This window comes from Pelobates fuscus, chromosome 2 (assembly GCF_036172605.1).
Source record: "Pelobates fuscus isolate aPelFus1 chromosome 2, aPelFus1.pri, whole genome shotgun sequence".
NCBI classification, from domain to species: domain Eukaryota; kingdom Metazoa; phylum Chordata; class Amphibia; order Anura; family Pelobatidae; genus Pelobates; species Pelobates fuscus.
The window spans coordinates 53,974,691-53,993,426 of NC_086318.1; the positions used below are offsets into that span (position 1 = coordinate 53,974,691).

The 18,736-nt window shown below is 42.5% G+C and overlaps 1 protein-coding gene across 1 annotated transcript in view; it reads left to right on the forward strand.

The window, feature by feature from the left end:
• Positions 1-18,326, forward strand: part of NTSR2 (neurotensin receptor 2) — a 50,724-nt gene extending 32,398 nt beyond the window's left edge. Inside the window, exons 3-4 of the mRNA XM_063440872.1 lie at positions 11,585-11,675; positions 17,987-18,326. Coding sequence (XP_063296942.1) covers positions 11,585-11,675; positions 17,987-18,200 — 305 coding nt within the window. The 3' untranslated portion in view covers positions 18,201-18,326. The remainder of the gene's footprint in view (positions 1-11,584; positions 11,676-17,986) is intronic.
• Positions 18,327-18,736: the final 410 nt, after the last annotated feature.

The window sequence follows — 18,736 nt, forward strand, 5'->3', positions numbered from 1 at the left end:
TTTTCACTATGTTCACTTTGCCATTCGAACCAAGATACTATCTGCCTTATTTTATACATCCTGATTGGGGTACACTTCCCCTGATTGGATGTTTATTTCCCTGTGTTCATAGGCATCATTCAATCTATAAAGACGGGTCCCTTTATTGTACATTTAATGTACCCCGACCTGATTGGCATATTTGAGACCTTGTGTGTCAATTCTTTGACGGTACAATTGATGGGATAGCCTAGGCAATAGATGCCCATACCAGATAGGACTTGGTGCAGCTCTCACAATATTGTGAGCGCTGCCGAGATGCTATTCCCCACCCACTTCCAGTCAGTTCCACTCCATAATACAGTGGACGTTCTAGTCACACTATGAGGTGCGCTTTGGGAATACTTTAAGCCCACCTCACATATTCAGCCATCACGCCCACCTATGACAGGGACAAATCAGCGATACAGGGTGGCGGGGTTGTGCCCCGACGCTCTCCCTCTTGGCTGTACTGCTCATGTAACAGCCTGTTGTTGTGTTCTGCTTGGCTCCACTCTATAGGACAGGACTGGGGAGGTCCAGGTTAAAAGAATAATAATAACATGTATTTGTGTGGTGCCTTTCCCCCAGTTGCACCCAGAGTGCTCTTGGAGCTGACCAGGTCGGCAGCTGAATAATAGTGTATGTTATTGTTGCCCCATTGATGATGCTTTGCATTGCAGACCTCCGAGGGATGGGGAGCTGGGTTGACTCTGCCAGGATTTGAACCTATGGCCTTGTATTTTTTAGCAGGCTTTGTGGTTGGGATTTTGCCAGCTGAGCTACCTCATCAGCTGGGTGCATCTTTACTATGATTTTGAGATGTAGAATATGTAACGACATGGTAGACTGCGGAATAGAGTCTAGACACTCCGCCTCTCGGGACCTCCCACATTGAACAGCTGATGGCTATGTCTTATCAGCAATAGGTATTTGAATGGAACACAGGCTCATGTTCACAGGCTCCTGACAACTGCATTTTGAACATGCCAAAACGTGCGTCAAGCTTTTTCTTTAATCACTGCACTTAGTAGCACTTTTTTATTTTTGTTACCACTATGGTTATTGTTTTTTAGGTATTTATTTATAACTTTAGTAGGGGTAGTTGGTTCAGGTAGACACTAGTAGCCTGACCACTGTGTCGAGGTAACTCTTAGGATGAATTGAGAGATTTATTTTTTTTCTTTGAGGCTTTTCATCTGCGTTTAGACCAGATTACCTGGTCCCTTGTTCTCTGTGGACCCCGTGTCTCTTCTCTTTCCCTAACCTCGTTTACACTACCTTCCCGTCAGTCGGACACTAGGGGAACTGGAACTTGGATGCAATTTATTACTCCAGATAATGGACTCCTGTGTGCCATTTAGTAGATCTCCATTTTTTCAAGTTATACTTTTTGTTTGCATATCCCTTTTTATCCTTAGATTGATAAAAGGTAGGGCCTCCCTTCCTCATTTCTTATACCAGTGGAGCTCTCCTGATGTTAGTTTCCCCTTGTGAGACTCTATACATCACTTTCTTCTCTTTCTGGCATATTTTGGAGGGTTACCTGCTTATTGGAGCTCCCTATTAGGTGGTTACAGTGGTGCAGCTCACGAGCCTTTGTCCAATCCAATGCTTCTCACAGAGAAGCATAGGGTTAGTAGGCGCATGCACAGCAATTACCATGATACACCAATCCAGTGCTTCTGGAGAAACACTGAATCTAATGCTCCACTTTGGGAAGCATCAGCGGCATTCAATATTATCATATTGAGCATGATGCCACCAAACGTGCAGAGGTCCTATGGAGGAACTACCAGTAGAAGCATGTATTCGATAAATATACACTGAAAAACCCTAACACTGAAAATAAATGTATTGATTTTTAATATTAGAGTGTTCCTCAATCCGTTTTGATACAGGGCTACCTCCTTGTATAACAAACAACTGCCATTAGGTAATCCAGCGCCTCCCGACAGATTCTCCTCCTCTACTGAAATTAGCATCATGGATAATCTCGGGTTGAAATAAATGCTCTTATAGAGAAGGATTGGGGACCTAAGGCACATGCTGGGCACCTACCACACTGCACCTGTCGGATGACTCTTTATGAGTATTTATGGTGACCAGGGCCGGCGCTTCCTATAAGGCGATCTAGGCAGCCGCCTAGGGCGCCATATAGGAGGGGGAGCCCTGCGCCACCATCGCCAGCCCTTTAAATACTGCAGCCGATCTATAGAGAGCGCTCAGACGGCTGCCGCACTGCCTCACCTCCCCTCCCTGTAGCGTGGCTGAGCTCCTCTCTGGTCCGCGACCCGGCCAGACTGACAGGAAGTGCACACTGAGTGTGCACTTCCTATCAGTCCAGCCGGGTACAGGAAACAGAAGCTCCTGTACCGCTGATCGGAGAGGAGCTTGGCCACGCTACAGGGAGGGGAGGTGAGGAGAAGAAGATTACAGGAAGGGAGGGGGAGTGGAGAAGATTGGAGGGAGGGGGGAGAGAAGATTACAGTGAGGGAGGGGGGAGAGAAGATTACAGGGAGGGAGGGGGGGAGAAGATTACAGGGAGGGATGGGGAGAGAAGATTACAGTGAGGGAGGGGGAAGAGAAGATAACAGGGAGGGAGGGGGGAGAAGATTACAGTGATGGAGGGGGGGAGAGAAGATTACAGGGATGTAGGGGGGAGAGAAGATTACAGGGAGGGAAGGGGGAGACAAGATTGGAGGGAGGGGGAGAGAAGATTACAGTGAGGGAGGGGGGGAGAATATTACAGTGAGGGAGGGGGGGAGAAGATTACAGTGAGGGAGGGAGGAGAGAAGATTACAGGGAGGGAGGGGGTGGGTAGATTGGAGGGGGGGAGATTACAGTGAGGGAGGGGGGAGAGAAGATTACAGGGAGGGGGGAGAAGATTACAGGGAGGGAGGGTGGAGACGATAACAGGGAGGGTGTGGGGAGTGGAGAAGATTACAGGGAGGGAGGGGTGGGAGAGCAGGGGAGAAGATTACCGGGAAGGGGGGGAGAAGAGAATATTACAGGGAGGGAAGGGGGAGAAGAAGAGAAGATTACAGGGGGGGGGGGAGAAGAAGAGATTACAGGGATGGCAAGAAGAAGAGGAGAACACAGGGAGGGGGGAAGAAGTGGAGAACACGGGGGAGAAGAGCAGGAGAACACGGGGGGAGAAGAAGAGGAGAACACGGGGGGGTGATGAGAACACAGGGAGGGGGGGTTGAGGAGAACGTGGGGGAGGGAGAGACCACTAAAGGAGGGAGGCGGTGGTGGAGAGACCACTAGGGGAGGGGGATGAGGAGAGACCACTAGGGGAGGGGGGTGAGGAGAGAATGTAAGGGAGGGGGGGAGAGGAGAGACCACTAATGGAAAGGGGGGGCAGAGGAGAGCAGAGACCACTAATGGAAAGGAGGGGCAGAGGAGAGCAGCGACCACTAAGGGGGAGACGAGAGACCACCAATGGAAAGTCGGGGAGAAAAGGAGACCATTAAGGGAGGTGGGTGGGAGAGGAGAGACCACTAAGGGGCAGGGGAGATCTCTAACGGATGGAAGGGAGAGCTCTATAACACAACATGCTTCCCTTACAGAGAAACACACAATGCATCCATTACACACACACACACACACACACTGCAACCCTTACACATAAAGACAATGCATTCTTTGCACATATACACAGAAACACACAATGCATCCCTTACACACACACATGCAAACACACACTGCTTCTCTTACACACACACAGAAACACAATGCATCTCTTACACACACTCAACGCATCCCTTACTGTAACGGAGCTCCCCGTACTCCGACCGAGTACCCTCCGTTGATGGACGCTTCCTAGCTTGCGCCGAGGACCACAAGCACCGCACCGGACACCACAACCACCGCAGACTCCGCAACCGCCATAGCTTGACTGGAGTCTCGCCGTCTTCCTTCCACCCTGGATCAGCTTCTATCCTCCAGGACCGTGTGGGGAAGACCTCTCCTCCAAGGAGAGCGTAACAGAAACAGCTCTTTAATGAGCTAAGTGATTCAAGCTCAGGGGAGTATGCAGAGCATAGCAATCCCCAGTGTGATTATAACAGCTCCCTCCAATAACGAGACAAGGCTACGTTTTGAGGGATCATTGCTTTTATGCAATTCTCCCCTGCAAGGGAGACGCCCACATACAATTATACATTACCCAATCACACAATGGTTACATCCCACAGATTCCCTCCCCTTAGCCTGAGAAGTAACCCAATTATCCGTACAGTTTAAAACATACTTTTTACCCAACTTTCATAACTCTAAAACCATACATCCAATATTAATAATTAATAATTACATATTATTAATCAGCACATTCCAAATACAAACATATCCCAAAATTATTGGAATCCGTTCAGCCGTTCGGGAGATAGGTATAAGTCCTTTATGACCGACCGCAAGCACATTTTCATGGCCAAAACAGTTCCATGGATTTGGACTGTGCGGTCGGTCTATTTTACACTCTCTTTATTAAAGGGGCTTAAACAACACTGAAGAACTCTTCCTTTTTAATCTCCCTACCGTACTATGTGTAAATTTGTAGATATGACACTTTTTATATGAACATGAACGGCCACTTTATTTTCACTATGTTCACTTTGCCATTCGAACCAAGATACTATCTGCCTTATTTTATACATCCTGAACAGAAACAGCTCTTAAAAGAGCTAAGTGATTCAAGCTCAGGGGAGTATGCAGAGCATAGCAATCCCCAGTGTGACATTTTCATGCCCAAAACAGTTCCATGGATTTGGACTGTGCGGTCGGTCTATTTTACACCGAGAAAATGACTAAGTCCCATTCGAACGAGCGTTTGAATCTTCGAACGGGACTTAGTCTCCAGCCGCGGTGTCGAAGTAACGTAGACGGTACGGGCCAGCGGTGTTCGTGCAATTGGGTAGCCGAAAACAGTTCCATAGATTTGGCTACACACACCGCTGACCGCGTTCGAATAAGTTAAAATGGCCGCCGCCACGTGTTCGTTTGTCGAATGGCGGCCACTTCGACGACTTCGGCACTTCGACTGCATCCGAAGTGCCAGTTTAAAACTACAAACCCTTTCTTTGTACAACACAGTTAAAGGGCCAGAAACTGTAGAATATAAGTCCATTATGCCCAAATACAGTTCTTAAAGGGCAATACATCCCAGGGCCATAGTCGCAGGGCAGGAGGCTAGCAATCAGTCCTCTCCAATTCCCAGTGGCAAATGGCAGTTTGTCACACTTACATACACAGGAACACACTTTGCATCCCTTATGCATACAAACACAGATTCACACAATGTATCCCTTACACACAACAAGAAACACACAATACCTCCCTTGTACACAAACACACACTGCTTTCTACCCCTTACACAAAAACACACTGCTTCCACTACAAACAAACACACTGCATCACCTACACAAACTGGTATCCCTATACACTACATTCCATAAGCACACACATTAGATCCTCTACAGTAACACATAACACATCCCCTACACACTCCACTCCCTGTGAGCGAACTCATAGGTGGAACATGTAGGTGGACTTATGGGCGGTCCTTATGGGCCCTGGGGCCCAGACCTTGAGCTGTGTAAGGGCCCCAAAAAAATGGAGCTGCTTGCCGTTCTTCCAGAACATTGAATTTTGTGACCACAGTTACAAACAGCCTCCAGAGATCCTGTTCTACACCAGACCAGTGGAGCCAAACTGCAGCCAGAGCCCATCACCATCCTCATCTGATTGTAAGTAGGCAATCTAGTATATTATTAGTGACACTAATCTCTAATTTACCTCACATTAAAGGGACAATATAGTCCCCAGAACCACTGCAGCTTAATAAAGTGGTTCTGGTGTCTATAGCTGGTCCCTGCAGGCTTTTAAATGTAAACACACACTGTGTGCAGCACTGGCGTTAGTTCATATGGCAGATCATATGGGTGGGGCATTGCGATGTCACTGGTGGGAGGGGGGGGGGGGGCGGCAAATCTTTCTTTTGCCTAGGGCGGCAAAAATCCTTGCACCGGCCCTGATGGTGACATATTTAACTTTGTCAGAAAAAAGGGATAGGATCTTGGCATCAAAACCATTTAATTAAGATGTAGTGGTTTTAGTGCTTAAAGTGTCCCTTTATTTTTTTTGTAAATCTTTATTTTCAGTGCAAAATGTACGAGTTTCACAAACTTGTGCCGTAGAGGCTATGTTAAGTTAGCAACACTGTAATCAAGTTACGAGAAAAAAAAAAAAACTTTAGCAAGGTACATTAAACATATTTTTAGTTGTAGCAGGATTGTCGGGTTGTATCGGCATGTGATCTTATGGTAATAAAAGTGGGTATGTCACTCTATAGTCAGTAGCACCACTAGCGTAACCTGTTAGTGTTGGTTGGTAGTGGATGTTGGGTCTATTGACTTCAATAGGCTTTGACTTCTATCTGGAGGGATACTCAGGGAATATACCCTATGAGTGGCTAGGCTAATTGCGTATGTCCACGGCTTAATTGTGTAGGTGCAACGCTGTGTGGTGCCTCGCTAGGTTAGGTCTAATAGTGAGTGGTCTAGTTGCACAGTACACGTCCGTTCATGAGTAATGTCAGCTAGTGCGAGTCTATAGATGTCAATGTTGGGCCATGTAGTGGTGGTCCGCCTGTGCTGTCCAGCAGAGTCCCTGTATGTGTGTGTCGTTTGTATGTGCAGAGCCATTTAGGTCTTGTGTGGGCTCTGTTGCAAGCAGTTCCCCTGTGACCCTGGGGTTGGGGGGGGGGGGGAGGGAAGAGGTGTTATAGTAAAAGAGTCCCGGAGTGTGTGTAACCGCGTGGCGGTTGGTGATAGGACAGTTCGTCTTGGGTATTGGGGCCAACTGTTGAACTAGAAATGTCCCATTGTCCCCGGCCGGGGTAGGTAGGAGTTGATGTTGATTCAGGTCGTATTGTCGCGTGGTCCCCTGAGGTCTGATGCTCCTCCGCTGGGGGTGGTGGTCAAGCCTTGGGTCTGTAGTCCCAAAGTCGTTAGCAGTGCCGGTCCCTCAGTGGGGTCTGATATTTTATAATGCGTCCCTTCTTTAGTTATCCATAGGGTCTTTGGCGTCGCCCACCTGTAGTTAATGCCTGCTTCCTGGAGGGAGGTTGTGATTGGTCTCATCGCTTTACGCCATATGAGTGTTTCTCTGCTTAAGTCCTGAAATAGGGAGAGTTGACAGTTCTCGAACTTGTAGGGGGTCCGTCCCCGAAATGCCGCCATTAGTCCCATTTTATCAGTCATGGTACAGCAGCGTAGGATGAGGTCTCGTGGCGCTGACGTGGGAGCACGGGGCGATTTTGCTATTCTGTATATGCCATCAAAGACAAACTGCTTGGCCCCCTTGTGCGGTAGGACTGTCGCCACAAGGCGCCTGACGAAATGGGGCAGCTCTTCTAGTTGTATGTTCTCTGGGACTCCCCTTATTTTTACGTTTTTTCTCCTGCCTCTGTCGTCCAGTATATTTAGTTGCCTGGCCATTGAGGCTTGTGTTGATTGTAGGTTCAGCACTGTTTCCCTCAGGGTGTGAAAGTCCTGTTTCAGGTCTGTCAGGCCTGTTTCAGTTGCCTGTGTGCGGGCTGTCACTGAGTGTACTTCCGTGGTGAGTGCTGCTAGATCAGCCTCCCACATTCGTTTCAGGTTATTTTGTAGGCCGGTGAGCATTTCCTGTATATCATTTTTAGAGGCAGGTGTGTGGCCCCCTGTCGTCGGTAGTGCTATCGGGGAGTGAGTGTTGGAGGGGAGCATATCAGTGCGGTCCCCTGCCCTTAATGTTGCCTCCGGAGGATGAGCATTGGAGGGGGTAGTGTCCGCGTGGACTCCCTCCGTTGAGGAGGCAGGTGATGGCTCGCGGGGCGCCGGAGTCATTGGGGAAGAGGAGGATTGCAGCATGAGGCTGATATCTCGCTGCATTTTCGGGTTGAGAGGAGGTTGCTTTTGCGACCTTCGCCCCATTTCACTTGCCTCTGTTTGTCCGTGGCAGTCCGGCGTGTATCGCGGATCGTATCCCCAGGCGAGCTCTGCCGGTTGTCCGCACTCGAGGTAGGCCTTGGTGCCTCGTTTTCGGGGTTTTCTGCCCAGGGTGGAAAAGAAGGGCATCTGTGTGTTCAGCAGGTTACGCTGGAGCTGCCTCGCTTGTCAGGGGCCGTGTATCTCGTAGGATGCTTTTGATTTTTAGCCGATTAGAGTGTTTTGTCTCCGGAGCTCTGAGAGATGGCGTCCTCTCCGTTCAGGCTCCAAGCTCCGCCCCTAAAGTGTCCCTTTATACATCAGAAACGCACTCTGGTCTTCCTCAAGTTGGTAGTGGATAATTCACATAAATGAAAAGAACATTTATTCCATATATTAATTATAGTAATTTCCTTTTTCTATATGTTATTACTTTTTTTTCTCCAAGATGACTCATAGTGTTTGAACACACATTAACCAGATTAGCAGCTAATAAACGTTCTATAAATACTGTTTTTTTTTTGTTGCTGTTTTGAATTGAAGGTGTGAGAATACCAGGAATCAATACTGTAAGTCACTGAAGTACACACAAATGTATTATCAGATATTGGACACAAACAAAAAGGGAGATGCAATGCACTCGGTGCTGTAAAAAAAAAAGAGTAAGAAATGAAAACAGACATAATTATTCATTAGATTGTGAATTATTGTGAATCAACCATGGAATTTAATTTTGGGGTGCAAAATTTGCCATACCAGCTCAGTTATTTTGACCTTTAACCCCTTAAGGACACATGACATGTGTGACATGTCATGATTCCCTTTTATTCCAGAAGTTTGGTCACTGGTGAATTCCAGACAACGAATGATTTAGTAAAAAACACACTGACAATAATAGTGCAGCAAAAAGTGCAAAACAAATCGAAGTAGATTGCTTGTGTGTATTTAGAGAATAAATATATGTGATAATTTTGGAAAGTGTGTGCAGTTATCAAAAATGCTTGTCATCAGCAATAAAAAAAACAAGATAAAAAGATAATGTTTCAAAATCTCACATGATAACATTAGGATATATCATTGAATGAGCTCTCAAACTGTGGGTAACTGGAGCCTGGCTGTGCAATTGCCTATAGGGGTTCATTCACTAGAAAGGCTTAAATTCATCACAATTCACTGAGTTTTAAAATGAAATCAACACTCCAAGTACCATAACCACTACAGCATGGTGCAGGCACAGCCAAGGCACACAATGCAAATGATGAAGATTAATGGAAACATATCATTTCTCCTCTTCTCTATCTGCTTTGTTTATGCCAACTGACAGGTTCAAAGACCAGATCTCATAACAATGATTGACAGGGAGCTAAGATGGAAGCACCGAGTTTCAGGATGTAAAGGTTTAATTCGTTCAAACAGAGCCTGTTATGCCTTTTGCAAGTTTAGCTAAATCCCCTCTAAATACATTGAATACATCATACAATATAGAGATACATGATGTATTCAATGTAAAATATTGCCATTTACTCACCCTACCTCCGTTCCACGATCGCCATGTTGCGAGCTTTGTTGGTGTCAATCTTCCTGTAACACCCACTTTAGACCCCCTTGATCCTTTGGCCGTATTCTTTGTATTGCCATTCTAGGGGACGCTTTCCCAAGGAAACCTCCTCTGTGACATCTATAAGGCTACCCTGTCAACATTCTGAATGAAGTGATGTTAGTCTGTTCCTGCAATCCCTTGTTAGCGCTAGCACAGCCGCTTAGGCCTTTCTATGCCTATGGGAGGTCTTTTCTGCTCTCCCTTGTCAGTCAATTCTTCGACATAGAGTCATAGAGGTTTTTCTCTTTGCAAATCTGCTAGCACAACGCTTATGTGGAATTTTATGCTCTTTCAAAGGAGTATAAATTGTAGTGAGGATAGAAACATAGAATGTGACGGCAGATAAGAACCATTCGGCCCATCTAGTCTGCACAATTTTCTAAATATTTTCATTAGTCCCTGGCCTTATCTTATAGTTAGGATAGCCTTATCCCACGCATGCTTAAACTCCTTTACTGTGTTAACCTCTACCACTTTAGCTGGAAGGCTATTCCTAGTATCCACTACCCTCTCAGTAAAGTAAAACTTCCTGATATTATTTTTAAACCTTTTCTCCTCTAATTTAACCCCTTCAGGACGGAGTCAATAGTACACGTTCTGATCAAAACAAAATGTAAACAAAACCTGGAATTTGTGTTATGTGTCTGTTCAACCGTAGTTCCCCTCTTTCTTTAATCTTTAACCCCTTAAGGACCAAACTTCTGTAATAAAAGTGAATCATGACATGTCACGCATGTCATGTGTCCTTAAGGGGTTAAGTGCACCCACGGTTATTAAATATCATTTTGTTCAGGAGAAACAGGGCTTTAACTTCTCATGAACTATTCATATATGAAACATAACTTATTATGAATAAAATAAAATAAACTGTGAGAAATTAAGATTTTAAAAATAAATTGTAGTTCTGCCTGACATTTTAGCTGTAAATGTCATGATACTGTTTGCTTTTACTGCAATAAAATGCACATATTTGTATTCAGCAAAGTCTCATGAGTACAACAGTACCCCTTATTAACAGAATTTACAGTGTTTTGGAAAGTTACATGGTCAGTTATAGCACATTCCATTTTTCATTTTTTTTTTAAATTTGCCAGATTAGTAATGTTACCTTTGAGAACGTGTGGTATCCCAGGAATGAGAATTACCCCCATGATGGCATACCATTTGCAAAAGTACACAACCCAAGGTATTGCAAGTGGGGTATGTCTAGTCTTTTTTAGTAGCCACTTAGTCACAAACACTGGCCAAAGTTAGCTTTCATCTTTGTTTTTGTGTGAAAAAAGCAAAAAACTAATATTTGGCCAGTGTTTGTGACTAAGTGGCTACTAAAAATGACTGGACATACCCTGTTTGCAATACCTTGGGTTTTCTGCTTCTGCAAATGGTATGCAATCATGGGGGTAATTCTCATTGTTGGGCTACCATACACTCTCAAAGGCAACATTACCAAACTGGCAAATTTCAATGTGAAAAAAATGAAATGCAAGCCTTATATTTGACTCTCTAACTTTCCAAAACAATATAAAACCTGTACATAGAGGGTACTGTTATACTTGGGAGACTTCACTGAACACAAACATAAGTGTTTCAAAACAGTAAAACATATTACAACAATAATATCGTCAGTAAAAGTGCAGTTCGTGTGTGAAAAATGCAAAAAACATCACTTTTACTGAAAATATCATCGTTGTACTACAATCTATCATTTTGAAACACTAATATTTGTGTTCAGCGAAGTCTCCCGAGTAAAACAGTACCCCCCACGTACAGATTTTAGGGTGTCTTGGAAAGTTACAGGGTTAAATATAGTGCTTGCAAATTAAATTATCTGCACTTTCTGCCTGGATTGTCAGGCATGTCAATCAATTTTTTTTTCGAAGTTTGATTTTACAATATGTCATTTTTGATTCTACATCATGACCATGTGTATAGTTACTAAGTCATTTATTAGCTATTCCTTGTAACAACATATGGTAACTTTTCTTTGCACCTCCCACAGGAGCCATTGCCATAGCATATGTTGTGTGCTGGTTACCCTATCATGCCAGAAGACTGATGTTTTGCTATGTACCAGATGATGAGTGGTCTGGGTATGTATATTTCAACTAGTTTCCATTATTTACTATTATAAAAAATGATAAATACATATATGTATTATATGACCAAAAATATGTGGACGACCCTTCTGTTCAGTGATTTAAACCATGCCTGTTAATTACATCTGGCATGCAGTAATACAATCCTACAGCTTTGCAAATATATATGTATATATTTCCAATCATTACAGATGAACGAGACGAAGGAGTTCTTCTCACCCTGTACACTGCACATTGCCTATAAATGTTATGCATGGCTACGGAACGTAGAATTGGAAACCAATCGTGATATCACTGATTTGTGGCATTAAACAGACACTCTAGGCACCATGCAACATGCTGTAGTGGTTATGGTGCCAGGAGTTCCTGAGCATCAACCACCAGTAAACTGTTTAACTGTTTATGAGTGCTTGCCGTGTTGGGCGTGCATAGACCTTCTGGTCTGAGATGTTCTGACATGGTAGAAATTCATACTTATGTAATATCATACTAGGTTTAAACAGTATGCATTGGCTGGGAGTGTCAACTGATGGATCTCAAGTACTGGATACTGTTGAAACATGCAATTTATTTACTGAAGTGAGAATTCTAAGTGAATTTCAAATTTAACCCCTTAAGGACACATGACATGTGTGACATGTCATGATTCCCTTTTATTCCAGAAGTTTGGTCCTTAAGGGGTTAAAGCCCCAGTAGCCAAACTGAAAGCATACCCGACGTAGAGATTTTTTTTTCAGTTCGGTTCCTTTAACCTTAAATTTTAACTTCACTTTGAATTCATTTTGAATTCTTATTTTAGTGAATAACCCAGATGGTATGCGTTGGTATGACAATGCAGAATTGTGAACGTCCACTTCATTACACCATCTCAGACTAGAAAGACCACAAGTGCCCAACACTACAAGGTAAGTGTCAAACCATCCGTAAACAGTTTGACAGATTGCTGGCAGATTGCGCCTGCTGAACCACTTCAGCACACTGCAGTAGTTATGGTGCTGAGAATGTCTCGTTATCCTTGGCAATCCAATGCCTTTTGCAGGTTTTTCATAAATCAAGGGGTCCCTTTCATTCCTCCCTAAGTAGCTTTGTTGGACTTCAGCAGACATCAGACATCCATTTGAAACACTTTATTTCAGGTTACCTGCCAATTTTGTCCAAGTTCCGTGTACACCACACAGTCAGCTTGGTCTGATTAGATGGTAAGTGTGCAAGGTCAGTAGGCTGACATGCTTTAAGATTCATACATATAGCACAAAATGATATTAAATGATATTAAAATGATTTGGTTACATATTGTGTCTGACAGCACTGTAGCAGCTGTTTCACTCTATTTGTTACTAAAAAAAACAGCTCATGGTACAAACCTAAGTATTACAGCAGGCATAGTTACTATATAAATGCCAATAATAATAATAATAATGTAGCCATGGTGTGTATAATGTCATTCATTCTGTCATGGGATCAAATGTTACCATTGATAAAATAATGCTGATAGCTTACTAACGCAGAGCATAAATTTCAGACAATAGCAGCATATTATAAATACATTGGGTATAAAAAGGTCACTTTTTTTTCCAATCTATGCCAGAAAAAGGCATATAATGCGGTTTAATGTCAGTAATTTCACACCTATTATTAAAATGGCCATTGCAGTATTTCAGTCTTTGTAGATTGCATTTCCCTGTGTTATTATGCAGTTGTAGATATCCCCACAGTTCAGCTATTCCGTTCCATAAGGTGACAGTCATTCAATGCGCGATCAGATTATAATATTAAACTATGTTAATAAGAAAGGATTGCTAGGATTCATTGGTATTTAAATAAATACTTGCCATGTAGTGATTCTCAACTAATTGTACTTAGTGATATTTTATCCATCTCGAAAGGAGAAATGGATTTTCTTGGAGGGAATTGAACCTGTAAATATTAGATATTGTATCCAAAAGAGGATGAAAGACCCATCTGGGTTGATTTATATTTGTGCCGCAATAAGGAAAAAATTCTTCCTGATTTCAAATGATATTTGGATGTCTCCTTTGGTCAGGTTAATGGGCAGTTTGCAGTTTGGCTGTAGTGTGGACCAAGGCTAGCAGGGGAGATCCTTTCTTCTCCCCTGCCGGCACATGCAGAGCCAGCCTTGCTGTAAGCCCTCTCAGACTCGTGAGGAGATCACCCTCACTGGCCCTTAGTTACTGCAGAGGGCAGAAGAGCCTTGGAGGCTCTGTGTTCCTCCTGCGAGCAGGCTGGTCGGAGCGTTGCCACATGTTACCATGGAAACACTCTGTTACAGTGCTGTGCTCGCAGGAGGACAGGAGAGTCAACCTGCAGCCAAAGGAGCTGCAGGCTTAAGTGCACATGCCACCACTGGGCCAACAGGGCTTGCAGCATTATGTCCACCCTCCCTGGTAAAAGAAGGTAAGAAGAAGGGAGGGGGAGACATTAAGATAGATTTTCACATCTCACCCACCTACACACAGCATAGACTCTATGCACCTTTCACACACAAACACACACTACACCCCTCACAAATACACACACACTGTCCCCCTCTCACACACACGCATTGCCCCCTCACACATACTCCCCATCACACAGACTGCCCCCTTGCACACTGCCCCCTCACACAGACTGCCCCTTCACACACACACACACTGCCCCTTCACACACAGACTGCCCCTTCACACACACACACACTCTGCCCCCTCACACATGCACAGCACCCTTCACACACGCACAGCACCCTTCACACACGCACATTACTCTTCACATACGCACAGCACCTCTCACACACACTGCACCCTTCACACACACACTGCACCCCTCACCCACATGCAGCACCCTTCACACACACTGCCCCTCTCACACACATGCACATGCACACACCATCCTTCACATACACAGCGCCTCACAAAATAGAAGTACATATTTAAAAAAAATATACTTTCTAAAAAAAAAAAAAATCACACTTGCGTGCTATAAAATTTGTGACTGTGGCACTGGTGGGTGGTAAAGAAATTTTACCATCAACAAAAATACAAAAGTGGGCGGTAGGTATTAAAAGGTTGACTATCCCTGATCTAGGCTATAGCTTACTGCAGCTCCTGACAGACGTTGCCTTTTGTTCCCTATTCTATTGTTTCTGATTATCTTGTTGCCTATTCTGTTGTTTGTGATTATACCGATGCCTAGTCTGTTTATGTTTATCATTCTCATTTTTTGTTCTTCCTAATTCAGTACCATTTAGGGTAAAAGTTGCTTTAATGCAAGATATTAATGCAGTAATATCTCAAAGTGCATAATGTTACATTTAGCTACATCAAATGTCTACTGATTTATGATCTATACTTTTGGATCAACCTTCGAAAGAGGAATTGTCTGTCTTGGAAGGAATAGTCTTTGACTCTAAATACATAGATACATTGAATCTCATTTGCTGTGTTCTTGTCCATTCCTCTCTATCCAATGGAAAGACATTATCCTGTTTACACTGTATTTCCCCACCTAGTTTTGTGTTTCTGTGTTTGTTTGTTTGTGTAATATCTGCCAGTGTTTTTATTTAGTTGAATAAGTCTTTTATATATATATGTATATATAGTCTTGGGCCAAATGCTCGCCACAATAATATATATCTATATTATTGAAAAGTATTAATACGCAATCTGACGTTCTTTATAAAAAATAAGTATTTATTCTACTTCAATAGCAAATCATAATATACTTAACAGATGGTATGTCTTAATGGAGTTACAGAGTCGTCTTTGTATCAGCAATTCAGGACATCGGATCGTAGCAGGAAAGGCAAGAGAACGTGGTCCTTTGTCCTCTGCCCTTTATAGCCCAAATTACGTCATAACCTGTAGTTTAGAATAGCCATATAAGGAAATTCCCCATATAAAGACCACCCCAAATCTCTTATACAGCAAATTCCAGAGACCTCATGGTACAGAATAGGAAACACCATCTGTTCTGTTTAACCCATTATACAGCCACACCTTAATATGTATTTGAATAGGAATATACAGAATATGCAATATTCTACAGTTTGTTTGTTTGTTTGTTTGTTTTGTTCATAGAGGAGTTCTTGCCAGTCAGTGGGTTGTGTTGATGTTTTATTGGGATTCTTAAAAAACTGTGAAAAGTGTTCTGGCGAAGCCGTATTGAATTGTTTAAAATAGTTTTCAGCTGATTTCAAACGATAGAATTTGGTTATGCATGCATGATGCATGTTTATTCTGTGCAGGAGAAAACTATTTGTCTTTTTTTTTAAACTAAACAAAAACAAATAGTACTCTACAAAACTTGCTCTTAAAGTAGGAGAATTTAGACAAAATGGATCTTATCAGTTTTTGTGCACTTTCAAATGATCTGATTCCTGAGTGGAAATGGAATGATATTTTATTTTATCAATAACAGCTAATTTCACAGCTAAATGCCCACCTATTCTAATCTACAGAATACCTCCATACATTTTACAAATCTGTACGACAAAATCCATACCTTTGGTAACCAAAAATGCAGTAGATACATTAGGGGGCATGAAGTCTACAGGGTAAGCTCTAATGTGTAATGAATTAAATTGATCTCGTTCTGATTTTTGGTGTTTTGGTTCTGTGTTTGTTTATATTTATCAGTATTTACAATTTTATTGTTGATATATATATATATATATTTCCTTAGTTTTCCTTTGTCTGTATACATGATTACAAGGACACTTAAGTGCATTTTTCATTACGTCCAGATCTCTGTAGTCTTATAAAAAGGAAATTAAATAATTTCTATAGTGTAACTCCGCCCTATGCCACACACTCTCCTATCCCAGAGCAACTTCCTTACTGTACTAGGAGTACATGCTCAGCTCAGCCAATAGGAGAGCACTGTGAGTTAGGCTGCTGACATCACTACCCTTTACAGCTAATCACTTATTATTTGTTCTTGTTACCCATAAGACGGCTTTAAAATACTGTACAAATAATAGAATGACAGTGATTGGCTGTCACATGATATCTGTAGTTCAGTTCTCTCTTTAGTTCAGTTACATGGCTTATGTTCCAATCAAAAAGGTGTTTTGTGAAAAGGGGTGAATTGGCTAAGGGGGTGAAGTTGAGTCGCATAAAGCTGCAAAACATGTATTTTAGCAAAACCAAAGAGATTTGAATATGGAGAGTAATACAGCATAAATATGAAGCTAAAACACCAATGCATTTAACCCCTTAAGGACACATGACATGTGTGACATGTCATGATTCCCTTTTATTCCAGAGGTTTGGTCCTTAAGGAGTTAAAGGGACACTCTTGTCACCAGAACAACTACAGATTATTGTATTTGTTCTGGTAAGTATAATCATTCCCTTCAGTGTTTACATTACAGTCTAGGGATACCTCCAGTGGCCACTCCTAAGTTGGCTGCTAGAGGTGCTTTGTGTGGCAGTGGAGACACTGAATATACCTCATTCAATGCATCTATATGAGGAGATGCTAATTGGCCAGGGCTGTGTTTGACTTGTGCTGGCTCTGTCCCTAATCTGCCTCTTTGACAGTCTCAGCCAATCCTATGGGAAAGCATTGTGATTTGCTCAGAGAATCACTTCTGATTATGTCAGTCAAGTAGGCAGATCAGGGGCACAGCTTGCAGCCGCAGACTTGAATAAAAGTAAGATTTTACTATATTTAGGGCATAAGGAAGGCTAGCAGGGGAGCTAGACATTGGTTTTAACTACTGTAATACTATAGTGTTCATTTAAGTTTTGTTGGTGCCCAGCATTTTTCTTTAAGGCTACATAGATTGAAAAGAAGTATGTTTTGAGATATTTTGCTCTTAAAAAAAATAAAATTAAAAAAAAAAAAAAGATTACTTTTCCCTCATAACCTTTTTTAGCCAATTCCTAGGCAACATTATACATTACAGAGGGGAAATTGTTTTTGAGACCTTTTGTATAGTACTTTAGTAGAGTTCAGTGTTCTGGCAAAATGAAATGTGTCACTGCATCTACTCTATTTATTTAAATATCTATCTACATGTTTAGAAGCAATGTTTTTTTGGTTTTCAAATCAAATCGTATTGTGTCCTTCTCTGTGGGTAGAGGAAAAGAGTATATGAACTTTTAAGCAGGTCTAATCAGATTTACTTTGGAGATAAAATTACCCAGCAAAGTAGGATAGATCACAGAGGTGCCAGAATTTCCTGAACTGTCAGCATTATCACTTTTACCATTGCATATTGCAATCTAGTACATATTTCCTTTTGTGTTAAAATAATATATCTTTTGACAGTGTTTCCACCTTTTTTTTTCAATTTTGTCTTTCAGATTTCTCTATAATTTCTACCACTATTTCTACATGCTGACTAATACCTTGTTCTATGTCAGCTCGGCCGTTAATCCCATTCTCTATAACGTGGTCTCCTCTTCCTTCAGGCAGCTGTTTTTCGAGACACTAGACTTTTCCTGCAGCAAACCGAATGTAGCACTGTCGGTGAAGCAAACAACTCACACTCTCAAAACTAGCAGTTGTGTTAACTGATTTCCTAATGGGAAGAGAGGACCATCCGTAGGAATTTCCATGGTTATGTGAAGTGGCGCACATTGCATGCTACCAAGAAGAAACTCACTGTTTGAAAGCCCTGTGTGTAATGGTGTAATATACACACCTGTGGTTATTTATCCTGTTTCATCTTTTTCCATTTTAACAGATTTACATGGAGTTGTTATGATATTGTAACTCTTGATAATGTGTCAAATTAATATGGAAAAGGAGATTTAATCAAGGATGCAGTAGATGGTAGTGGTTGGCTCGAGTCACCATACATATGGTTCCCAATAGCTGGTAATCTCCGGGCTTTGTGTGACTGATTTAGAAGAGCTTCTAGGTTTATCGTTCCCATTTCTGTCTGCCATATTAACACCGAATTTCAGGATACAGAAGACAAGGAAGGAGAAATATAGAACCAAGAGAGGGATTACCGGAACAAGAAGAGAAAGTCCCAGCACTAGAAGAGGAACCAGAAATACCAGAAATGGGAAAAGGGAGCGCTCGCACAAAAAGATAGAAAACTAGAA